At 38.6% G+C, this 24,719-nt stretch overlaps 3 protein-coding genes across 4 annotated transcripts; 1 reads left to right on the top strand and 2 right to left on the bottom strand.

The window, feature by feature from the left end:
• Nucleotides 1–76: 76 nt before the first annotated feature.
• Nucleotides 77–2,915, top strand: LOC113496667 (proline-rich protein PRCC). The gene is made up of 6 exons (XM_026875954.1): nt 77–413; nt 1,224–1,429; nt 1,513–1,566; nt 1,655–2,119; nt 2,401–2,616; nt 2,750–2,915. The coding sequence occupies exons 1-6, from the start codon at nt 317–319 to the stop codon at nt 2,834–2,836; spliced, it is 1,125 nt and encodes a 374-aa protein (XP_026731755.1). The 5' UTR covers nt 77–316; the 3' UTR covers nt 2,837–2,915.
• Nucleotides 2,904–4,335, bottom strand: LOC113496670 (28S ribosomal protein S11, mitochondrial). The gene is made up of 4 exons (XM_026875959.1): nt 4,071–4,335; nt 3,637–3,868; nt 3,335–3,400; nt 2,904–3,081 (listed from the first exon to the last, which is right to left on the bottom strand). Exons 1-4 carry the CDS (start codon nt 4,238–4,240, stop codon nt 2,974–2,976), a joined length of 576 nt encoding a protein of 191 aa, XP_026731760.1. The 5' UTR covers nt 4,241–4,335; the 3' UTR covers nt 2,904–2,973.
• Nucleotides 4,336–4,634: 299 nt separating this feature from the next.
• On the bottom strand, nt 4,635–24,663 carry LOC113496663 (neuroblastoma-amplified sequence-like). 2 transcript variants are annotated; one of them, XM_026875950.1, is made up of 39 exons: nt 24,455–24,663; nt 24,200–24,297; nt 23,979–24,112; nt 23,618–23,751; nt 23,092–23,186; nt 22,618–22,795; nt 22,077–22,226; nt 21,763–21,993; nt 21,578–21,682; nt 21,393–21,479; nt 20,880–21,077; nt 20,400–20,525; nt 19,918–20,041; nt 19,523–19,659; nt 18,957–19,270; nt 18,307–18,628; nt 17,817–17,972; nt 17,372–17,508; nt 16,835–17,020; nt 14,559–14,661; nt 14,105–14,304; nt 13,883–13,998; nt 13,672–13,804; nt 12,494–12,608; nt 12,302–12,405; nt 11,746–11,975; nt 11,312–11,372; nt 9,184–9,225; nt 8,607–8,767; nt 8,085–8,272; nt 7,550–7,683; nt 7,142–7,231; nt 6,917–7,042; nt 6,573–6,749; nt 6,028–6,278; nt 5,631–5,757; nt 5,377–5,494; nt 5,113–5,235; nt 4,635–5,031 (listed from the first exon to the last, which is right to left on the bottom strand). In XM_026875950.1, exons 1-39 carry the CDS (start codon nt 24,524–24,526, stop codon nt 4,708–4,710), a joined length of 5,907 nt encoding a protein of 1,968 aa, XP_026731751.1. In that variant the 5' UTR covers nt 24,527–24,663; the 3' UTR covers nt 4,635–4,707. The 2 variants fall into 2 exon arrangements, with proteins under 2 accessions (XP_026731751.1, XP_026731752.1); XM_026875951.1 differs by having other exon boundaries at nt 9,184–9,222.
• Between the last annotated feature and the right edge of the window lie 56 nt (nt 24,664–24,719).

Here is a 24,719-nt window from a genome sequence, read left to right as displayed (position 1 = left end):
TGTGTCATTGAGTGTTTGTTTGTGTTAGGATACTTCTGCTCACATTTTCACAACTGAGTATATTCTTTAGTTCAATAAAAGTCGACTAAATATTCCATCGATGCAATCCACATTGTTTTCCGTTTTTCACTTTAACAACACTACAGTTGTCTCCGAACTAAGTCTCCGAATGTGGCAAGACAGTGATCAAGACACCTCTCTCGCGACTGTCAAATTACGATTTACTTATTTACGATCTTGCAAGTTGCTTGCTTCAATAAAAATAGACGAAAATAATTAATAATACTCTCATAACACTATTCCTATATAGACGAAAATGGCTTTAGTAGCTTACGATAACAGTGATTCAAGTGATTATGAAGATGAAGAAAACGATGCTGCACCAGTTGTATTGTTGAATAATAAGCCTGAAGGTAAACATAATGCCCTCATATATCAAAAGATTAATAAAAACAAAATTATTTCTTGTGGTCTATATTACCCTTTAAGCTTAGTAGAACTGATTAATACTACAAAATACTGAAGACTACATATTCTAACATTCAAAAACATCTATTTCTAATCTATAATACTCTACTAACATAATTTAGGTGAAGAAAATAATTTTCTTCTTCTCTTTCGAACTGCTCTTGTTTGAGTGATCGTTTTCATGGCAATATCATGAGTTTCCAAACGCCGTGCGTTCTCTCGCCACCTTTTAGCGTTGCGTGCTACTTATGAGTTATTTATATAATAATATAATATATCCTGGGAAAATAGAGCAGGGGTGGATGGCCCCTGGTAGATACCCCATCACATTTTAGATTAAAGTTCTCAACATGGCCTCTACTTGTTGGACCTGTGTCCCCGTGCAAACCTTTAAAAAGGACCAGGTCTCTTCACATGAAGTGATCCCGTGACTGAAAAGAGATATATCCTGGGACAACTCACACACGGTTATCTGATCCCAAGCTAAGCAGAGCTTGTGTTATGGTAACCAGACAACTGATAAACTTACTCATATATTTCTAAATACATACATATTATAGATAAATTACACCCATACACCAGAACAAAAATGATCATGCTCATCACACAACATTTGTCCTGGGCGGGAATCGAACCCACAACCTCCAGTATAGCAGTCAGGGTCACTAACCACTAGACCAACAGGCCCGTCCATACATTTAATCCAATTGTATTTATTTAGTTTGAATATCCAATATATTTAGTTAATAATTCAGTTCCAGGTCCATCAGTGAAGCCATCTGTAATAACAAATGAAAAAACAGAACCACAAGAGGATGTTCCAAGCTTATTCAATTTCCTTCCACAGCCAAAAAACAAGAAGCCACAAGTTATTGAGGAAGATGATGAATTTTTACATAAAAAAGAAGTTGTGAATTCTGTTAAACCAAAAGCTAAGATCACGGTGCCTTCACTCAGTGATGTAAGTACCTACTTTAAACATTTTAAAAGCTTTTTTATTGGTGGTCTTTAAATTTAACCAATAATTTTAAATTTATTTTCCAGTTCAAAGATGTAGAGGACAACATACCAATTGTTAAACCAAGATCAACGGAAGGGGTAAGAAATATATGTAAAGTACCTTTCAACAACCAATAATGATTGATATATATGTACAAGCATATCAATAAAACCTTTTTACTTACAGAAAAAATCAGGGCTACTAAGCATGCTACCACAACCTAGAAATGGAGTAATATCTACAACAAAATCACTAATACCACATGTGTTGACAAAGAAACCAGCTCCTGTGAAAAAAGCTCCATTACCATCACCAGCAAAGAAGGCTAAGGTTGATGCAGCACCTATCTTAAACAACTACTCAGATGAGAGTGATGACGAAGTACAAAATGATTTCTTCTCAATACACAAGACTGTAGAGTTACCAGAACATGTTGACCTTCCATTAGATGTAGAACAAAAAGCTGCTAAAACTCAAGACACAGCCCCTAAAGGTATTGAAGCATTCTTCAAAAAAGAGGAGGTTGTGAACCATGTGGAACTCCAGCCAGACTATGATGAGGATATGGAGAGTATGGCCCCAGAGCCTAGCTTAGGTTATGATAGTTATTCTGGTGAAACAAGCAGTAATTTAGAGCTTGATGATGAAGCTGTAAGTATTCTCTATTCTAAGAACCTTTTTATCTAGTAGTTAGATTCTTTATTTTGAATTCAGTCGCCTACTAATATCAAGCCTTACATTATTTTATTGTTTCTTATTTAGTATGGTTTTTTGTACAATTGATGTTTTGAGACTTTACTGTTTCAAAAAACTTGCTCTACCTCTCCTCTGCTCTCTTGCTTGTCACTAGCTAGCTGGACCTATTCCAGTATCTATTCCTAAGCTTTCTTTCCACCCTTACCTATTACCAAAATCTTTTCATTTGATAACAGATCATGAAGCTAGTGGGCGCTCGCGGCAAGAGGAGACGTGAAGAGATTCAGATAGTAGAGGTCAACCAGAAGGAGGTGCTAGCGAATGCGCGGGAGATGATGATGAAGGGACTCATGGACGACACCACGAAACGCGTGTCGGCCAGCAAGAAGAAGGGCAATGAGCCCACCACACAACAGAGAAGGAAACACCAGATCACATACCTTGCTTTCCAGGTAAATAATCTCTAACTCTTAACTACATTCTCAAATACTTTAACCATGCCAATAGTCATACAGATGAATCAGATTTGTCAGTACCTACTTTATGAATGTAATTATTATATGACAAATTAATCTTTATTTTCAGGCCAAAGCCAATGAAGCTGATCTCCAGAACCAATGGGCAAACAACAGAATGTCGAAAAGGCAAACTCAAGCAAAGTATGGTTTCTAAACTGTACACAAGATTCTCCTTCTCTACATTAAAATGTATATAATAATCTTTTTGAAATTAAAATAAGTTTAAGTTTAAATTATTTTATTTATTTGTACAAGAACTATTGGACTAAGTATAAGTAAGAGACATGCTGGTTACAATCTTCTGGCTTTTCTGGCTCGGGGTGGGTTCCATGACACATGTGTGTTATCTGTGATTGATATAATTTCTAAACCCCCCATCTGTAAACCTTTTACTGCTGCCTGAAAAAAAAAGAAGAATGGGAATTGAGGAATGAGAAATTTATTAATTCCTTATTCTGGAACTACAAGATGAAATAATGATCAAATTGAATGACTAGTAATAATGGAAAAAATGCCATTAACATAAATTTCTTGACATGAATGTTAGAGAAATTTATGTTTTTTTATTAGAACTAGAAATAGGTTAATGTAAGTATAAATTGACCAGACTAAAGAAATTATGAGAAAAGTTAAATTTTTTGTAATAACTTACCAATCTTCCTGGGCCAAGACCTTGTACTCTCACTCTGATAGTTTTGAATCCTCTGTCAATGGCCCTCTGAAAGTAGAGTAAAAAATATTGAACACATTTGACATCTATTTTATTCCAAAAGCAGCAGTTGGTTACATACAATGACTCATGTTAACTTACAATAGTGTTATGTATTTAGCTAAGAGCTCTAGATTTATATCTATCATGAACCTAAAAGAACAATTTCTATGGAACTGGTCAGTTCATCTTATACTGGTTACTTTACACAAGCTAGAAGCAAAAGAATATGGATGGACCCTTACAGTAGCTATACTGATAGCTGTAGTCTGCGCTGCAATATTAGTTCCTTTCTTAGTGTTCTTGAAGCCTTCCATGCCACAAGACCTGATGACCTTGACCGTGCCAGCTGCATCAGTAAGGGTGAATATTGTGTTGTTGTGACTCACACGGATGTTGCAGATTGGCAAGTCTTTGTAGAGCATCCCATTGAACAATAAGTTGTCTGAATCTAGAGTTGGGAAAAGGTTCTGTTTGCTGTAACAAAAATATTTGTATAAACAATACTATTCTGCAAGATATTTTAGCGAAAAAGAGAACTTTTCTTATCTAAGAAATACTTTATAAGAATACATTGTGCTGTATTTGGTGGTACTGAAAACTCGCCATTATAACAGTTGCTAAGAAGGTCAGAACTACACTTAGCCGTTTATATATTTACATTAAAATTAATCCTTACACTTTCAGGGCTGAGTCTAAGTCAACAATTTTCTCTCCCTGAACACCTTCGTCCTCCAAAGGGATTCTCTTGTGATCGAATTTATCCGACGCTTGTACAACAGATGTTTGGAACAACCGCGTCGCAGTGGTCACGGGAACCCGTAGAGTATTCCTTATTGCGCTAAGCATTGTTATGTGTTATTTTAATACAATATAATAAGTATTCTATTTGTTTAGATTAGAAACTGAAAAGTATTCCTTTACACATAACCTAAAAGTTTTGACATTGACATTTGACAGGTGCGTTTCGCTGCTGGCTTCGCACATTTTAACACTCAAAAGCTCTCAACACAAAACGCTTCTAAGAAAACTAGAGATCGAATTGAAGGAAGGCCTTTGCCCTGCAGTGCTAAGCGAAAAATTGGGCCAGGTCCAGATGTCTGTTATCAGTTTTCTCAGCTTTTTTTATTTTTAGGGAAATCTTAATATTTTCTCCAACTGTTGATAAGATTTAGTATTTCATGCATATACCTATATCTTTTTTTTGCTATTAAAAAGATGGCACGTAAAATAAAACAAAATAGCCCTTTAACCGTAATATATTAATCCATTGATTATTATAGACACCGATAGACTTAAAATACATCAAGAATAATTTAATTGGTAAACATATTTTTGCAGTACAGGACTGATTGCGAGAATCCGCGGAGTGATGGTGGGACGCCAAGAGACATGAGTTTCAGATGCCCAGCTTCGGCAAGGTAGTTGGCCTTGAGCAGTTCCGTAGTGGCCCACTGCAGCGTGTAGGGGCTGGGGCTCGCGCCCTCGCCAACGGTTGCTGCAGAGGCTGCAGTCTCGTTAGTGATTATGTAGTTTATGAAGAAAGTGTATAGGGGTGTTGCGACTAGTTTAATAAACATATTGTTGTCGAGCAGCTCTTTGATTAATTCATCGTCTATCTCTTGCTTCTGCACATATTCCTGGAAAAAGTATGAACCACATTTTAATAGATAATGATATTCTAAAAGTATAAAAATGTGGAATAGGTTTAGTTTTAGTACCTTGTGTTCTAGAACTAGATTCAGAATATCGTCCTGGGATTGTTCGCACTTGCTGAGAAGCATCAACCATATTGCATTCACTACCGCTTCGGCTGGTACATCAGACGACAGCCATTTAATTTCCTAAAATCAGACAAAAGAGGTTTATTAAAGCGTCTACACTGTGCTTATAAATTATTTAATTTAAAATTATTTTTTTAAGAAGCTTTCAATTTGAACATAGATTTTTTTTAACTACCACTATTATAGCATATTATATCTTACCTCGTCAACTAGCACAGGTCGCCGTAAAAGTAACTTGATGAGCACTAAGCTCTCTTTCTGATCAGTGGAGTTCTTCAGAAGATGGCTGATATATTCACTATGCAGGCTTCGGGATTCGCTGTAAATAAACATTACTTGTTAACAAATAGGCCACACAGAAAATGGTCTCCGCTAATAGACAATATAGAAATCATATAATTTATGTATGTAATTAAATCTATGAGAATAAGACATTATACTGCTAGTCTTGTTACCTGCTCCTTGTAGGCGGCCAGCAGTTTACCACATCGACCAGGGCCTTCTTACGCTGCCACGTGTCTGACAGCTGCAGGATCTTGGCAAAGGCATCGCGGCGGCCTTCCTCCGTCATTAGGTTCTCACCTACAACATTACGTGAGGTTTTATTTAATAAGGCGAAGTCATGTAGCAGTAATGAAATGATTATTGTTGTTCTTCTGTTTTATGACAAATGCCTATCGAGAAAGAAGTCTCCTTGTTTTCAGTTTTGAAATGTTATGGCATTTAAAATAAATTAGTGACTGAAAATAAGACACATGCTGAAGCAAACAAAAAGCATACAAATAGCGTTATTTTCCTACTTTTTGTGACCTTGAGCATAAATCAGAAGTAGCAACAATAAGACAATCTTACAAGTAACATCCTTGGCGACATCCTCTGGCCACTCAGTGCGGAACAGGTCGACGCTGAAGCTGGCTATCTTCATCATGTCGTCGGTGTCGTGTACGCGCGCGCGCTGGCTGAGCGACAGCAGGCCTATCTGCTTGTGCGGCGGGAGGGAGAACTCCGCCGCCTTCTGCATCACCACGTCTAGTAGCTCCTCAGGGAACTTGATGCCTTCTTTGTGATATTGGGTTAGGCGGTTGACTAGGTTCAGTATATCACTAGAAATTGAAGGTATATTAAGAATTGGATGCCATAAATATAAAGGTCTATTTAACGGGTGTGAGGTAAAATTCTCGACGGAACCAATTTATGATAATAAAATTATAATTTTGTTTCGACTCTTGCTTTGTTATCGGCAGATTGTGCGTGCCTTGTGATCACATAAAGAAAATCATAATGCTGTTTATTTATGATACCTCACTGAAGAGGTTGGAGGTTAGAGGAAATTGGTGAAGAGACGTAAATATATCTGTTTTAAAAGAGAGATCGTGGACTCTTAATATTCACGATACCTAGATGTGTGCAGGTGGTTATTCGCTATGTGTGAGAACACATGATGAGCTTCCACATCGCAGTGCAGGCACTGTAGCAGCGAGCCCAGGGCAGGCGCGCGCATGTCAAACGCGTGGACAAGCTGGGCTAAGCATGTAGTCACCTTTTCCGGGTTGCCGTGGCTCTTCTCGATCTCACTGTGTTAAAAAAATTGCACTGATTTAAAAAATGCCGAAGATGACGATGAAGTGCCCTGTGTCGCTCCCTCTAATGAATCAATACTTGCTATAAAGAGGAACAGACTTTCTGAATATAAGTGATATAGTATAGAGAAGTATAAATTTTTAAGACGTAAATAACTCACGGCCATATCTCATTTCTAGGTACGTTGCTGTTGTCTATGATGCTCTGTACGGTAGTCGAGTGGAAGTTCTCGAGGAAGCGAGCCCATCGGGTCAGCTCTTGGCCTACTTGGGCCCAGGTTTGTTCACTGCAAATAAATGAATTAATTAATATAATGTGAAATTCAAAAATACACCTGTTATTTAGGGTTATGTTTAAGAAAACGCAAACTCAATAGAAGACTCACGTTTTATTATACTTGAAGTCGTTCTCCTGTTCTTGTTGACAATAGTCGACTGCTTGCATTATCATCAGGCTGCGTGTCCCGGCAGGCACGCTGTTTGAAACGAAACACAATCATGACTACAAACATAAGAAACTTTGATTTTGATAACAATAATCTTGTGGTCATAAGGCGTGATATAACAATCAGACAGATAGCCTCACAAAACATGTCTATACTTAATTTTTTTTAACTACTCCCGGCCCAAGCTGACAATCACAATATACCATACCAGTCACACGCACAAAGACACCCAGACTCAGGACAAACATTCATAAATCACACAAAAGCTTTTCCTTCGGGGATCAAATCGCGACACGTCGATCGCAGTGGGTTTGGCTTGGTAATCTCAACCGCTCGGCATATACTCACAGTTCAATAGCGTCGTCGGTGAAGCAGGTGTCGGCCACGAACTGCACGAGCTCGTGCTTGGAGAGCTTGTTGAAGTAGCTCGCGCACTGCCGGTACTGCTGCATCCACTTCTTGTTCGTAGCGTTCGCTGGGACCTGCACAAGTATATTGATGGTTTATATTACGAAGATAAAGGATATAGCTTATATATAATTTGTTAAACCACTATTACTAACACTCTATGGACTATCTTGGTCAGAAATAATTGATTATTATTATTTAGTTGAAATAAAAATAAAAATCAAAGAGCAAACGATCTGGTTAGCTCCTAGGCTAGTCTAGTTTGAGAACCAAATTAAGGTGAATCATAAATTGGGTATTTTAAATTTTAATATTAAAAATAGACTCATATCATACAAGAAGACTGATAATTTCACATATTAGTAGCGTTGCTATCAATACAAATATCATCTATCTAGCTTAAATCTGAATGATAAATAATTTATTTTCTTATTCCCTACATTTCTACATACAGATTAAACATAATTCAACTTACACTAAAGAAGTACTTGGTGAGCCACTTGGTATAGATGGCGTTGACGGAGATGGGTATCTTGAAGGCGGGCGGCAGCGAGCGCAGGAACTTCGTCACCATGCCCACGTTCTCCGGCTTGATGATGGACAGGATGTGGGCGGTCAGCTGCTCCGCCGTCGGCTGCTCCAGCAAGAGCTTGTAGTCTAAATCTGAGGTAAACAATGTGAAGATTACAAACTAAAGATATAAAACAAAGATCATTTGAGTCCCGCCATAAATATGCATGTAATGGTACCAGAGGAATGGCGACAAATAGTTAAGCTTGCCACCACTCTTACTATATCGTCCACGAAAACTCTCTGACAAGAGTGTTACGACAAAGAATAAGAAGAAAAATGCATACAATTATAAGTTGTAATCACACTGTTTGGGTAGTAGATGGCGTTACACATTATTTCAAATGGGAAGGTTAGTTTTTTGTTATAGCCATTATTATCAATTTCTTGCTTTGAACGAAGTGATAACTGTATGTTATAAACTTACCTGTTGAAGCGGCCTTAGCCTTCTTGAGCAGCTTGATGTGTTCAGCTGCGGTGAGGCCGGAGATGGGCGCCTTCTCGTCCACGCCTTTCAGTAGGAGGAAGAAGTTGATGAGCGCGTTGTGCTCGGTGCCGCTCAATTCGGGCCAGAGAGCTTCCTTTATTCTAGTTAGAGTAGAGATAAATCGTTAATTGTAGGACGAAAAAGTATAATATATCCTGTTGTTTGGATTTTGTAAATGAGATCTAGTTTAAGCAAATGTGAAAAAAGTAATGGTATTTCATTAAAGTAATATTTAATTTAATAATTTATTGAATCTAAATTCGTTGGTTGTTTAATTAAGTTTTGTGTACACAAAAAATAGTAAACAAGAGAGAGACATGTATCCCGCGATGGAATAACAAATAAAATTATAAATTTTTGGTTTTCCTATCGGTCGTTTACACTAACGGGGATCGAGCTCTTATATCCATATAATCAGTGCGTAATCTTAAAGTGGTATGTGCTAACTGTGCAGTGCACAATCACCCATCAAGCTTTCTGTGCAGCGCCCAAAAACTTTCAATTTCAGCTGTCTTACTGTGCATGTGCAGTGGGCGTGAGACACTCTTGCGGCGGCGGCGCGGGCGCGGCGGGCGGCGCCTGCGCCAGCGCGGCGGCGGCGTGCTGCAGCCACACGTCCAGCGCGCGCACGCCGTACTTGCCGCCCAGCGACACCGCGCGGGACACGTGGCCCGCCGCCGGGGACCTGCCCACACCAACACACATATTAATATAGCCACAGCTTATGGGGGAAAATCTAAAGTTTTTATTTCAAATAGCGATACAATAATGAATCCAGGAGCAAAATTCCAAAATGACATTCTTGTGGAAAAGTATTGGCAAGTAGCTCCAAGAGAGACTGAAGGAGACAAGGGAAGTATTAAGATTGACTTTACGTGAAAGATTTATCCACTCCTAAAACAACAATATTTAGAACTGAATATACTTAGTAGATCTATATACTACAATGACCTATAGAGGTACCTTCTACAATGGCGTTTAATGACTACAATTTACTCAATACTCAATACTCAATTATTTATTGCGTTCCATAATGTACATTAAGGTCTTAAAATCTAATAATACAGAACCATTATGGACCCTGTCGGGCACAGCAAATATCTTAGGAGAGAGGAAGCAGTAACAAATAGCCTTATATACATACATGATACATATGCCTATCTAAAATTTTATTTTATTTTTTTATTTATTACATTAATAAATGCACATTATAATTTTATATATCATATGTAAGAAATATAATTATATGTATTTATGTTGGTATTTTACTTCTTTTTTATCTATTTATTTTTACAAGGGTGTATCTTTATTTTTATTTGGTGTTATGTGTATGTATTCAATATACTCTATAGGTATATAATATTATTTAGATAGTGTTTTTTGTTTTAGTTTAATTTATCATCAAAAAATTCATTTATTGTGTAGTAGCACTTGACCTCTAGAAAACACTTTAGTTTATTTAAAAATTTATTTGTTTTATTTTCTTCTTTTATGTGCTTTGGTAGTTTATTATATATTTTTACTGACATGACTAGGGGACTAGACGAGTGTATTTTCAGTCTGGATGTAGGTAGGTTTAATCTATTATTGTGTCTTAAGGTATATTTTGTTTGGATGTCTTTACGGGTGTTATAGTATTCGGGGTATTTGCGGACAAATTTACAAATTTCAAATATGTACAGGCAGGCAAGGGTTAATATTTTGTGTTCTTGGAAATATGGTTTACAACTGTCTGTCTGTTTTATGTTGCTGATTATTCGAATAAGTTTTTTTTGTAGGGTGAATATAGTTGGTGAATCCGTGCTATTTCCCCATAGGATAATGCCATAGGATAGCCATGCTTGGGCGTAAGCATAGTAGGTGACGAGTGCTTATTGAGTGACGAGTATTTATTGATGACATTTTCGTTTTAGATGTTAAGAATAAATAATTCGCTGCAGAATTAATTTTCTACGCGTTCAATTAACTTAACCTGGGGTAATTCTTTAAATTCGCACATACCTAGCCACCCTGTATATAATCTCCCGTCGATACTCTTCGTCGGCGTTGAACAGCAAGCCGTTGACGTTGTATCCCAGAGCGCGGAGGGCGTTGACCTCGCCCATGCCGGTCAGACGCTCGATGCACTCGCGGATCAACTCCATTTGTTCAGGCGATGCAATGTTGTGGTTCAATGTGGAGCGTGCCATCTGATGACAATAGTTGTGTTAGTATTTTAGTTTTTTCTATAAGACATAATTTTGAATCTCATTAGTTATAATTTGTTTGATCTTGACTTGACGCTTCAAGTTATTGTTTCATCAAAAAAGCAATATTGTTTTTCTTCCCCTCTAAGAAATAATGAACAGAAGTATTTTGAAGACATTCAAATCACATACACAAAGTCCTCTAGACTTTGCAAATGACTCAAATATCCTAACCGGGCTTCACACCTGCCGGCAATAGACTTTGCCGCGGTGACGTATAATACCACGATATTTGAAAAACTGTTCTTAATATACAAGTTTTGTATGGTTACCTCTGCAGGTTTGACGAGGTAGGCGTAGTCCCGCAGCGTGGGCGAGTTACAGTTGATGAGCGCGGCGTAGAGCGCGGCGCAGACGCCCGCGCGCGAGTGTTGCGCGCCCGCGCCGCCGCCGCGCAGCCACAGCGACACCGACAGCCCCGTGTCGCAGAACACCAGCTGCTCGGCGCACTTGCTCACCACTGACGACAACACAAACACACATATGTAAAAATATATCAGGATTTAGAACACAAATATCCCACCACGTTTATAGCACTGCATGAACCACACCTGATCCCCTCGATAATGTAAACGAGAGGTAACCAATGGTCCCATATTGAGGAGAGAAAATAATCAAGTGTAAGTAGGAGAAAATAAATTAATACTCTATATGATTATAAAGGACGAAAATTGCAGTTTACTGAAATTTAAGCCAAAATAACAATTGGTACAAACGGGAAATTGTAGAGTTCTCTTCAGTCATGAGGTTTCATAATCACAACCGCGGTTCTACATTCAAATTGATTGAAAACTTCTAAAAACACAACTCTAGAAATAAAGTCAATCTCATACCCTCAGACTCCAATTCACACGTAGACCCATTCTCCAAGCAGTTCTGTATGTAGAACCATTTGAGCACATTATGTCCGACAGCGGTCGGCCCCTCAGCGGCATCAGGTATCGAGAACCGGTCGTAGCTGTAGTAGTTGTTGCTGATCTGATGCTCCGGGTACAGATTGCGGTAGAACTCTTGGCAGTGGACTGTTTTCTCTACCGGCTCGTTGGATGACGTTTTGTTGTCGCTGTTATTTTGGGGAAAAAATATATGAGAAGTTTGGTGTTGAATCGCTCGGAATGAGGTGATCGGGTGCATAGGTTATAATGAACTCACAAGGCATTAGGACCACTCTACCCTGATCAGAAGACTGATCAAAAGTTTTGAATCAGGAAAATATTTAAAGTGAAGTATCGCATCTCAGAAAAATTGTTCTGATGCTTTGAGGAGACAGGTTTTGAGGGTTGCTTTTGTTTGGTACACTGTATTAAGTTTTTCATATCTGATCAATAGGTTCTCTAAGTAATAGATATGTAAGAGAAAAGACTTAGATATTGCTAGAGCAATACAAACCTAATAGCGAATTTATTCTGGAACGTGTCGAGCAAATAGTTGAAGAGCGGTATCTTCTTTTCCGGCTTAGCTGGTACAACTAGATCCTTCTTTTCAATAATAGGCTGTTAAAAAAAGTAATTAAAAATCTATTAATAGATAAGGTACTTTTGGTATTTTTTGTGATATGCGATGAACGTAATTGGAACTTACCGTTGTAATAGCGTCCGCAAACTCATCATCAGTTGAAGGCCAACGCTCAGAAAGTTGGTTGTTTTCTTTAAGCGTTACACCCATTTGTTGCAGACCTTCCAGTTCTAATTCTAGCCTGTTCATGAAATATAGAATTTAATGGGTTAAATCGGTGGTGACTGAGAAGTACCGAAGTGTTTTTTTTTTTGTGAACATTGGTTGAGTTTGTGTGCGTACCACGGTGACACGGTTAGAATTCATGGAATGCACAGGTTCAACAACAGCTATGAATGAAAAAACTAATAGTAACGAACGAAAAAAAAACTGTGGCACTAAATTCGGCGTCCTCCTTATGCGTGTAGGCGGTCCTTTTATGAGCGCTTACCATTTTTCACATCACAATAGACACGCGGCGTTCGCTTTAGAGGCGTTAGCGCTATTTCGACCTTCATTTGACGGTTAGAGTCTACTACTGAGTATTTATTGACCATGTGAAGCGTCATCCAGCGCTAGCTGTGAGTATGTGTTGTGTACTGGCCTGGCGCGCAGCATGTCCTCGAGCAGCTGCGGCTGCGCGTGCGTGAGCGCGGCGGCCAGCAGCTGGCGGCGCGCGCGGCGGTCGGCGTGCGCGTGCGGCGTGCGCGCCACGTGCGCCAGCAGCGGCGCCGCGCGCGCGTGCCGCAGCGTGGCCAGGCGCCGCGCCGCGCCCGCCGCCGCGCCGCCGCCGCCGCCGCCCGCGCGCAGCGCGTACGCGCCCACCAGCTGCAGGACCTCGCCCTCCCTGGACACGCAGGACACACTTCAGCCGGCATCCCACAAACCAAGATATCGCAGATGAGGCCCACCGCCGCCAGCAGAGCAGCACGTACTGCGCAACATGACAGTCCGCGACGCACGACGATATGCGAGAAACGCAGCAGACCGTCAAGACGCATAGAGCAAGTAAGTATGAGGTGGAAGTTTAGTTACGATATTCAAACATCATGGGATCACAACTATAACGTAATAGGCATAGCTAACAACTCAGAAAAGAATTTTCATCGTAGCGATTTTCATGATTGCAATCTAAGTAAAGACAAAACTAAGAGGATCGGATACTCCGCTACGTCGAAGGCTGATTGTTATAAGTTAACCGCAACATTTATAGTAAGATGGTTCAAAATAGTAGCAATTTCAATTATAATATGTTGCCTATTTACCTCGACACCTCATCATCTCCGTTCACTCTCAGTAACGTCGCTAGCTTCAGTAACTTATGGCTTGCTAGGTAGGCATTAGGATCCAATTGTAAACAACCTTCTACTATCTTTATTCGATTTTCACAAACTCGAACTGGAAACAAAAAATGATTTGAAGTACAATTTTTATTTAACACCCGCCGCTCATGAGGTTAAATTTTAAGTACTTTACCTTGTATCGGCAGAAGGTTGGTAACACCAAACGAATGCAAGAGTTGCAACGCTAATATCAAATCCAATTCCTTTTGAACTTCTTTGTTATCGTCCTTTATTAATGTTAGACAACATCTGGAAAAAACACACATAATTGTCCTCAATCCTTAATTATACACAAAATTAATATAAATAGTACTTCGTAATATTTTAACTTCATCAATATCATCACAGGTCATACTTGGCCATCTCCAAGGCGGGATCGTTCAAACTGCCGGCGGAGTTGAAATACTCCTTGGCGGCCGCGGACACTAGCGCTACGCTCCTCTCGTAGTTGACGAGCTGCGAGTTGCGGCGGCCGTCAGCTGTACATGTCAGTACTTCACTGGCCAACTTGATACTTGGAATGTCGCCAGACGTTAGGAGAGCTGATGCGTATATCTGTACGGGAAAATGGTTCAAGGTGTCTTCAGGTTTCAACGGCAAATGGGCTGCACTGGCAGGCATTTTTGTAGGAAAGTTTTAGTTCTCTAGATTAGTTGAATATTCACGTGATTCCATCAATCAACAGTGCACTTGTTGCATATTCGCTATGTTATTGATAAACTATTTGTGCTAATTACAATAACACCATAACAAGCAACATTGTACAATAATCTTCCGAGACAAAATAATGAATTCGAAGGTTGTTATACCTCGTGGCATTGTTCCTTAGTAATACAATCGAACAGCGTCGACTGCAGTTCCAATATATCCTTCAGCAACTTCTCCCAATCCTGTTGGGTTGGTTTCTCCTCTCTGTAACAATAAATCTCATGAAAAGTCCACTCAAAGTTGTAATAATAATAATACAAATTCGCTACGCACATGAACTACAATTTACATTTTAAATTAACATATTTTAGCGGTATTCATATATCTCAAACGACTTTTAAGAAAAACGAATGGACACCTAGCATGCAGTATCACTTAATGGAAACATCTTTAGCATGCATGGTAGGGTTGTACATATCTTTCTATATAGGTTAAGATTACTCTTGATGACTTATTTATTCAAGAAAATCTTCTAAAAAAACCGTGAGTATTTTCAGGACCCAAAACTGAAAAAGAAATTTGCAAGTAAACTGAACTTCTTTACAGTAATTATATGTTTTATCGGTAGCTATAATTAAAATCTAGGTCGCACTATCCGAAATAATCACATCAACAATCTTACACATGTGAATCTTTTATTACTTTACAATACTTATTAAAAAAACAATTTATAAGGTCAGCTGTTTCGCTTAAACAGGAATAGAGCGTAGTTAACTACTTTACACAGAACAAGTAACACAGTTTTGCTAAAAATTCAAGCCAGCAAGTACAAGCTACTTATTAGAAATAAAACATTCAAATAAAAAACAACGTTGTACCTAATTATGAAGATACTCATGCTACTCTAAATATATTTATTCTTGTTTTGGTATCTAACAAATACATTTTCACACTTACTACTGGTGCTTACGATACGATACTGATGATAACGTTCATTATCAAAATTAAACATGTATCTGATTTGTAAAAAAAGGTGGTAAATAAATAAAAACTTAAAAAGTGCCTTTACAATGTTCACTTTTATAACAAAATAAATAAAAGAGGAGCGTTATAAGAATGTACCCCTGTACTAAAAAAATTGTTGACATTGCGGAAACAATACGTCGAGGTTTGTGGTTCATAATCCAAAGAGGCGTCTTACTCTCGAACTCATAGAAAGCGCTACTTAACACGTAGATATAAATATCTATCTACTCAACATCCATTGTTACCCAGTTCATGCAGAACGGATAGTTCTCTCGTACCAGCCGGCCGCTACTTACCTGACCACCGGCGGGCACACCATAGGGATCACAGCCTGTTCGACACTTTTCTCACGCACGAATCGCCGGATTCGGAAAGCACTTCTGTTAAATACGTGCTTACATGTATGCATTCTTTTATGGAACACATTTAAAATATTTATATTTTTTTAAACATGGGTGACGATAGTTGTTGCATTAATCTAAACTAGCTCCAAGTAGTCTGATGATAAAGCTAATGTTAAAATACATGAAGTTAAAGAATTAATTATGTAACTTAAGCATGTTTTATGTTTTTGAAGATAAATAATTGAAAGATTTCGTACGGAAACGGGAGTCATGACAATGTTAGGTTAACGATGGGGTATAATTAGTTTTTCTTAAAATAGCTAAAGTGAAGAGACACTGTGGTGGCATCGAAAAAAATGGTCGATGATGATAAAAGCTACATTTTTTTTATTTACTACCTGTAACATGCCTGAAATCTTTTTAAAACGTCTATTTTTCTGAGTGTGGGTGTATTGATGCAAGTGATTAGATTGTTTGTGAAACCCCCGCGACACAAGGATTAAATTTCTTACAGCGAGAGTAGTTTTAAAAGCATAAACACAACACAATCCTCTTTTCAAGAAAATTGGTGTTATTTTTGCAAAAAGCAAAACAGTAATCTATATTACATCGCCATGTTGACTGCAATATGTACAAAGCGCAGAAATTTTCAGTAAATCTGGAGGCCCTGAGTATGATTTATACATTTTCCACCAGACAAAAATTATCGATCTAGATAATTGTTGTTTCTTTTTAAGATTTATCTTTATTTTCTTACTATTTCGAACAACTGTAGAGTTTAGTGTAGAGAACTGTAAAGTGTAATGGGCTTCTTCTTGTTATACGTTTATACTCAACACGTACTTGTACTTAGGAAGCGGAACGGCAGCAGAGGAATGTTGCTATTTTTGTCGGTAACTTGCATCCATATTTCACTATCCAAAACCGGGACTTTGAGGTCAAGTCTTTACCTTCCTGAAAGTTTCTTTTTGACAGGAACAAAGGCAGCATAACTTCATATTATTACTTCTATATTATAGTGCCTGTCTTGTATAAGAGCGCTAGAGTGTATAACGCGCGCGACTCACCCGAGCGCGAGTGTCCTGGCGAGCCTGGTGAGCAGGTTGTAGACGTGCTTGTGGTCGTCGCGCAGGTCGCGCAGCTCGCGCGGGGGCACGCGCAGGCCGCGCCACGCCAGGCGGCTGCTGCCCGACACCAGCCGCTCGATCTCCTTCGCGCGGCGGACCAGCTCACTGCCGCTGATGCTGCCGTCACTAAACGACAAAGTAAGAGAAAATTATTTGTGAATTTTTATTTTTGTTTTTAAGGTTGTTTTAAATATAATGTTTATAGCTGAAGGAATCCGGTTAGTAAGAATAACCGAGAAATAAGGTTAGCCAATTATTATTACTAACATAATAGTGCATATATGTAAATAGAGAGTCATTGGAAAGGAATGTTTCAAAACGATTGAACTCAGAAGAAATAAAAAGTATTCAGTTTCTAATGTTTACAGATTTTGTAAAATTAATGACAAGGGACGTAAATAAACGTTGAAATAAAAAAAACTTGAGGACGATTGAAAATTATACAACTTGTAGGCTTCATTATAGAGGTAAACTTACGTCTCCTTCAGCAAAGTATCGAGCAAGTCGCACGCTTTGTCCAGTTGTTCAGTGCCGGTGTGCGCGAACAGACAGCGCTCCGCCAACTCCAGATGAGTTCGAACGTCCAATTCAAACTCACTGGGCGATTGTAGCACCTAATTAAAATTAGAAAATGATATAAAAAAGTTTGTCTATACAGGAATGATGGACAGTTACAAAAAATATATATTTAGTTATAGTTGAGCTACTATTACGTCTTAACAGAAGAAAAACTTTGAGGTTTTTAAATAAATGAGTATTCGGTTATGAAACCAAAGAGTCACAAATTAATAACAGATTGATAGTAATTTTAAAATAATGTGAATTCAGTGTAGTCTGAATACAACTGCAAAGTACTTTTTTAGAGATAAAGTTGAGCTATAGTGGCAAAGATATTGTACATTATAAATTATGTCCTACTTACAAGTAATATGAAAGAGAGGTCTGTAACACTGATGCTCTCGAGGTAGTCGGTTAGGCCGCTAAGGCAGGAGTCCGTTCGCTTCGTGAGGTTCTCGAACCGCTTCAAGAACGGAATCACGAACTGCTTCAAGTCCGCTACGAATGTAAGTGGTGTCGACTGGAAATAAATAAATACATGAATAGTAGACACATGTATTTTTTTGAAATATTTATTACCCACTGCGGAACAAATGCCACGCGCGGCGTGGTTTGAAGTCACTTGGTATAAAAAAAATGGCGAAGGTGTCCCGCTCTGTTCCACGTTTCCTGTCTACGGAAAAGACACGGAATTCGAAGCCCACTTTTATAACAAAGTCAGAATTCCAAAAGCTTCAATCAGTCCAGTTAGTATCTATCACGCGACAAAAAGCCTTATAATAAGTATTAAACAGCACTTTTTTGAAGTCATAATACTAGTAACTTATACAGACGTTAAATCACTAAGAACTCACCATCTTCATCAGCATAGTGCAAGTCTCGAGTATAGTCATCTTCTGCAGCTCATCTAACGTTACACCTTCCACATTGATATCATATATCAAAGTATCAAGTGTTAGCAGATGGAACATGATGTCATCAAGTCCCTCCACCCCGCCCCCCACCGTGGCCAGTGTAACGAGAGTGAGAGCGTGCGAGACGAGGCCAGAACGTTCTTCTATCTCCCTCGCTCTCTTATCGTACCATTTCGCTACGTCGTCGGTGATTGCCGGTATCTCGCCGGCTGTTTCTGATTCTGGTGTCAAATCTTCAGACCAGTTTGAACTCCAAATTGACCTAAGAGGATTTCATTACAGTTTTCGACATAAACGTCATAGTTATGGATGTAAACGTATTGACTACAGTTGCTGCTACTAGAAGTTGAAATAGTTGAACCACTAGAAATTAGGAAGTTCAGTTTCTATAAGGTTTTTTTTTGTTATTCACCACAGCTAAGAAATCTACGAACAGCAACGAAAGCCGATAAAACTGTCTAGAATATGCATGTGCCTCAAGCATTTAGTAGTATGCTGGTGTTTAAACTACTTTGTTCCCCAGTCCCAATATTAAGTTACTTTGTCGCAAACTGTACTCCTCTGAAGTATATTGAATCAAACTTAAATACCTGAAAATCTCCTTCCTGCACCAATCATGTTCGATGACCGTGGGCGGCACCTTCACTGGGGATCCCTTATCAAACCACTGGAATGGATGCTTCGTCGGCAACAAATGCTGGTACTCCAAAGGATTGATGGTCTCTGGCAGTTTCTCCAAGACCGCCAGTTGCATGGCAATGGTCTTAATGTGCGGCCAGAGGCAGGTCAGGGCTTCGATACGACCTTCTTTTGCAATCTCCATAGCACTGTGTACTACGCTGTTGCTACGTAGACGATCGTACTCGTCTTTTACGTAAGTTGACTTCTCGCAGCGGAGTATCGACTAGTAATATTAAAATACAGTTAGGTGTGACAAAATTATGGAAAGTCTAAGAAATTGTGTTGGCTTATTTTTGTATGTTTGAAACATTATCATTCGCTAATGGAGTTATTTAAATATTAGAAGTGAAGAAAAATGAGTGACAAAAATATAGCATCCTTACTCAGTTTTAAACAACTTCTATAGAGCCTCTTTTTAGTTATTGGGTCACTCTTTACATCTAAAAACCAAAGCAAAGCAGGTAAAAAAAAGTACCTCATAAAGTTTGAGCCTCTCTTTATAGAACAGCATAACATGCCGACATCGCAACAGTTCACTCGTGTAAGCGTTCAAGTGCTCCAAGGTAATGTCATCCGCCTCCGTAAGAGGATCGATTTGCTCTTTGTTGATTTCTGCGTACAAAAATAGCAATGTATCACTACTTTTTCGTGAAGATATAACAACTAGGAGCTTGAAGAGTGAATGAATAAGTGAAAAATTGTTTTAGATTAGTAGATTTCTTCACAGGGTAAAATAAAGGACCAAGAGATAGAGGCCTAAGTAAAAGACCTACGGCAAAACATTATCAACAGTAAACAAATAGGTCAAGAGCAAAAAATGGACTAAGGTCACCATGTAGGTACACTATTTGTTTCAAAAAATATAGTTACCATCCATGATCGTATCGTTGGTGAGTTCCAGCCCAAACTGCAGCAGTTCCTTCGCAGCCGGCAAGGTCTCCGGCAGGCGGTCCACGCATTGGTGCACCGCCCATATCTTCTTCGATACTTTGCTCTAGAAACAAACGTTACTATTTTATTAGCTTTCTAAAATCTTAATTTTGACAACAATCAATTGAGCATGTGGTTTTCGCTGTATGCAAAATTAAAAGAAAGACCTTCTATATCTTAATGACCAAATGTGACTTGTAAGGTCCACATATTATTTGATTAGAAAAATTAAATCTATAAATTTCGCAATAAGGCACTCAGTTCATGTTTATTTCAAATCCAAAGTTTCCCTATAATCAAAAAGATGTTTTATCTACATTACTTAAAACATAAGTTACTATCTCTCATTTCTGTCATGCATATAAAGCTTCACAGATACCCAGAACATGGATTTATTTTCAACTCTATTTCTATTAACTTACCAAGTATTTTTGTATAGCGTCAGTGGACACGGGGTTCTTCCTCCACTGCTGCTGGTACACGAGGTCACTGTCCAGGTTGAATGTATCGGCCAAAGCGAGGGCCTCATTGTAGTTACCGCTCTCGATCTAGATCACAAAAAACAGTCATTTAGCTTTAGGAAGATAGTTGCAGAAATAACGACATTGTCGAACACAAAACCTAATTTTAGCTATTTATATACCATTTCTCAAAAAACGTTTAGCAAATATATGAAAATATGGGACATAATGTGAAAGTGACTTTGAGTGTCAAAACTGTTCTATTGCCGATAATTTTGCCTACAGCAGAAATGCTGTAATTTCAATGTTTACTTTGAATGTAATTAGTGTTACTGCTTACTAACCGTGCGTAACGATTGCTGTAGATGCAATACAGACCATTTATCTAGACAATAGTCACTGTGGTGAGAAAGTAGAACATGTTGATAATGTTGCGTATACCTTCCTGGAGAAGAGTTCAGTGGGCGTGGTGCTCTTGAGGCCGAGCAGGCGGTAGACGCGCGACACGACGGTGATCCTGCGCGGGCGCGGCTGGAAGGCCTCCATGTCCGTGATGCCGAACAGCACCCACTTCAGCAGCTCGCGCGCCAGCTCCAGGACCGTGTCCTCCGCCTCCGACTCCACGCGGACCACCTCCATCTGGACACCAAGGATTAGTATGATCACATATTATAGGCATAAGGACGTACATGGAGTTACTTTGGCTGTAGAGTGGGGGTTTAACGAAGAACTAAACTCAATAATATACTTTTACGCTATTATTTTGCGTATTGTGTCGTTATCAATAATTACTACAGACGAATGGGAGTCAACGACTAACAAAAACACATTTAAATTGATTAAAAGTTTGCCTTCATTTACCTCATAATTTCCAGCAAGATTGCGCTATGATCAATGAAATAATTCAGAAAGGGAAAACTCAAACATAGTAATGGAAAAATGTACGTAGCTTACACTCTCATCGCTTCGAGACTTCTTTGCAGGCAGCACATTGCTTTCACATTCCAGTACCATGAATGTCCCATCGTGAGCGCAAGTTATCTGTAAAAAAATCAAAAACATAATGTACCTTAGACATACACACTTATGATGTACCTTATCAGAATCAACTTATTTTTTTCACAATAGAAATAACTAACCTGTGGTGAGCCCTGGAAAAATTCAGGCTTCTTTCCAAGAATATTGGACATTGTTTCCAGATCACAAATAGTGACCGCGCCACTGAAACGGGACACTATGATCTCCTGCAATAACAATATAATATTAGTGATTCTTCCAAACTTACCCAAATCAGTAAATTGCTTATTTAAAGATATTAAATTACCTCATTACTCCACCAATTGATATCAGCAGGATGGCAGAGAGCCAAGTTTTTCTTCCCCGGCTTCTCAGCCCCAGTGAGGGGGTTCCTCAAGTCGAAGTGTGGCTGGTTGTTCAGCGGCCACCGGTATACAAGCTTGAGAAGCGGCAGTCTCCATACTGAGACGTCTCCGTTACAATGGAGACAAACCAATTTCGTTGCATCTGGAGAAAGCTCCATCTGGACTATAAATGCCTAGAAAATATATACAAAGGTTAACGGCGTACCTTTGATAAAGCAAAATCAGCTTTATGAAAGTAATCTTAAAGTTTACTTACCGACTTCTTGTATCCAAATGGTACATAGAGCTTGAAACGATCATTAGCATGCGCCTCAAGTTCGTCTGACACTACGGACAACTTATAGAACGGCTCATCGTTCAATATCCGCCAAGCAGTGATTCCGGCGTGGAGGGGAGATGTCGGATCCTTATAAAGCAAAATAGATTTATTAATCACCTTTACTTTATGTCGAACAAAAATTAAAAATCCAAGTAGCTGTTACCCGCGGGACGAAAAAGGGGTTTAATTATAATAAATAGATTAGCATAGGTTATTAGGTATAATAAGGCTTATGTTAGCCTCGGCCATCGCTAAAACTACTCGACACTGTCTCGCATCGCATAGGGTCCCTTCATATGCTGAGCGAGGGCAATTTCACGTGCTTGAGTCGCGTGTTTTTCTCCTACCTAGTTCTTTTATTTTGTTATTTTACCATGTCCTTTTTTTGCATTTGCTAGTCTGTATTGTGTCCTATAAGCGTTTTAACCGCGAATAAAAGCTTTCTTTATTTATTGATGTAATAATGTAGAAGACTAACTTTAGCGGAGCCGGTGGGCACGCCGGCCACATAGAGCGTGGCGTGCGGCGCGCAGTACTTGAGCGCGGCCACGCCGCCCGCGAAGCGGAACGAGTGGTGCAGCTTGCAGCCGTCCGTCTGCGACACCAGGTAGCCGCGCAGCTTGCCGTCGTATGTCACCACTAACACTTCCCAGTTCCTAAAAACTCATACATTTTAAGAACTTATTTTCAATTCTAGTAACTCTTAGAGCTGATAGCAGGCCAATAGCAAGGTCTCGCTTCTGGTGTGACAGTTCTCCATTTTAAACCATTTTATATAAAAAATATTAGACCTTGCGATATTTAATTTATACAAAAATGCACTAAACCTCAGATTAATATAGCTCCTCTAGTTCACAATAAACAAATGCATAAGCTCATTTTTTATCAAAAATAAATATTAGTTTTCATAAAAAATAAACAGTACTATTATACATATAATGTATTAACTAACCATTTAGTATCTTTGACCCTCAAAGGCATGAATATGATGTCAGCTACTGCATGAGTGTTGTCTGTGCATTCCAAGCCTCCTGGCCTTGAACAATCCTAAAAAAATATGCACCCAAAAATATTAATTACAGTTATAAAGTAATATTACAGTAAGTTCAGTTTGCCAACAATATGGTTTACAAATACAACACTTTGATTACAAGTGTGATACACATAGCCCTTCGCCCTACATTAATTAAAGGCACCAAGCCTGGATTTATTTGAGATAACCCAAAATCTCCAAACCCTAAATCGTTTTTGTCCTAGCAGGTATGATACCAACATTTCACACATAAGTGTGCCCACTGCACACCATGATACATAGTTTAGTTTTAAGCAAGCAAAGGTTCTATAAAACAGAATAAATTCATACTGTGAGTATGATGGCTGAATGGATGACTCCAAACCCAAATTAGTAACCACACCAATAACACAGTATCAAGTCCTAAGCTGAAGAAAAAACAATAAAATGTATTGAAAACACTCACTATTGGAATGTTGAACAGGTTTGATGCGGTGAGGTCAAAGAAGCTGACAACACCGTTACCATAAGCCAGCACTACAAATGAACAGTCTGGACTCCACACCAGCTTGCGCCATTGTGGATATGCATCACGGCTCACTAAAAGATGTTTCAAACAAACCTGTTTAGAATTACTGTTCTCTGACATAATTATCAGAGTTTTAAGTATTTATTGTATATTGTCATTTTCTTTTTTTTTTGTGGCCAATTTTGCATCTATGCATAAAAACAATCATTTTTTTGACAACCTGTGCATGATATCCATGAACAGGTTTTAACTGTGCCTAAAATATAGAAAAATGTTTTGGTATTTATTCTAGACATACCTGTGGTCCTGGCAGCAATAGTGGCATACTCTGAACGCTTTGTTCTTATCTCCAGTATATTGTCAGTTAATACAGCAATTACTTTGCCTTCGTCGCCCAGAGCAATGTGCCACTTTTGTTGTTTCTCCAAGTGTCTAAAATTGCAGAGATTAGATTTTTAGAATGTTTTAGAATAAAAAATATTTAATATCAACAAATACCACAATGCATGATATACTAACGCTGCTACTCCGTCTATTAGATTTTTCTTAGGCCCAAAAAAGTTTAACCATTTCCAAAAAGCTGATATATTCTCTGGCAGTAAGCTGTCTGGTTTTTGCTGAAATAAATACAAAACTCGGTATAAATTCTAACAGGTGACTTTTTCATCAATGCAATTGTTGCCTATCTACGTTTGTTCATTAGAATAACGTGATTAAAACAGACCAAATGTAAAGTAATCATACATTAAAAAACGTAAATATGGTAGCACTTACTATGTACTCCGGTTCTGGTTTCCATTCAGAAAATACATATAATTCATGCAGAATTGACTTTTTCTCCTCCATGATGGAGAGAAATACACAAACACTACTTTATCAATCCCTTTTTGGCATTTATTCCTGATTTTCGCTTTGTTTAGCAGCAAGTGAAATTACAAGACGGACAATCAATAATCAGACAAATGACAGTTGGCAAACATGCTCCAACTGAGCACTGTGCATTTGTCAGTACTGAATCATAATGATTTCAGAAAAGCTG

Source organism: Trichoplusia ni, chromosome 8 (genome assembly GCF_003590095.1).
Source record: "Trichoplusia ni isolate ovarian cell line Hi5 chromosome 8, tn1, whole genome shotgun sequence".
In the NCBI taxonomy this organism is placed as follows: domain Eukaryota; kingdom Metazoa; phylum Arthropoda; class Insecta; order Lepidoptera; family Noctuidae; genus Trichoplusia; species Trichoplusia ni.
The sequence above is the reverse complement of the archived record's forward strand: the minus strand, read 5'-3'. Positions and strand labels throughout refer to the sequence as shown.

What these genes read in the sequence shown, in the direction of transcription:
- LOC113496667 (XM_026875954.1), top strand. Translation starts at nt 317, where the DNA reads ATGGCTTTAGTAGCTTACGATAACAGTGATTCAAGTGATTATGAAGAT. An exon ending in GTTGAATAATAAGCCTGAAG is followed by an intron (nt 414 to 1,223) that starts GTAAACATAATG and finishes TTAATAATTCAG; the next exon opens with TTCCAGGTCCATCAGTGAAG. An exon ending in CGGTGCCTTCACTCAGTGAT is followed by an intron (nt 1,430 to 1,512) that starts GTAAGTACCTAC and finishes TTTATTTTCCAG; the next exon opens with TTCAAAGATGTAGAGGACAA.
- LOC113496670 (XM_026875959.1), bottom strand. Translation starts at nt 4,240, where the DNA reads ATGCTTAGCGCAATAAGGAATACTCTACGGGTTCCCGTGACCACTGCG. An exon ending in CAGCTATCAGTATAGCTACT is followed by an intron (nt 3,401 to 3,636) that starts GTAAGGGTCCAT and finishes CTCTACTTTCAG; the next exon opens with AGGGCCATTGACAGAGGATT. An exon ending in GTCTTGGCCCAGGAAGATTG is followed by an intron (nt 3,082 to 3,334) that starts GTAAGTTATTAC and finishes TTTTTTTTTCAG; the next exon opens with GCAGCAGTAAAAGGTTTACA.
- LOC113496663 (XM_026875950.1), bottom strand. Translation starts at nt 24,526, where the DNA reads ATGGAGGAGAAAAAGTCAATTCTGCATGAATTATATGTATTTTCTGAA. An exon ending in ACGCTATACAAAAATACTTG is followed by an intron (nt 20,042 to 20,399) that starts GTAAGTTAATAG and finishes GTTTGTTTCTAG; the next exon opens with AGCAAAGTATCGAAGAAGAT. An exon ending in CCCGCCTTGGAGATGGCCAA is followed by an intron (nt 13,999 to 14,104) that starts GTATGACCTGTG and finishes TGTTTTTTCCAG; the next exon opens with ATGTTGTCTAACATTAATAA.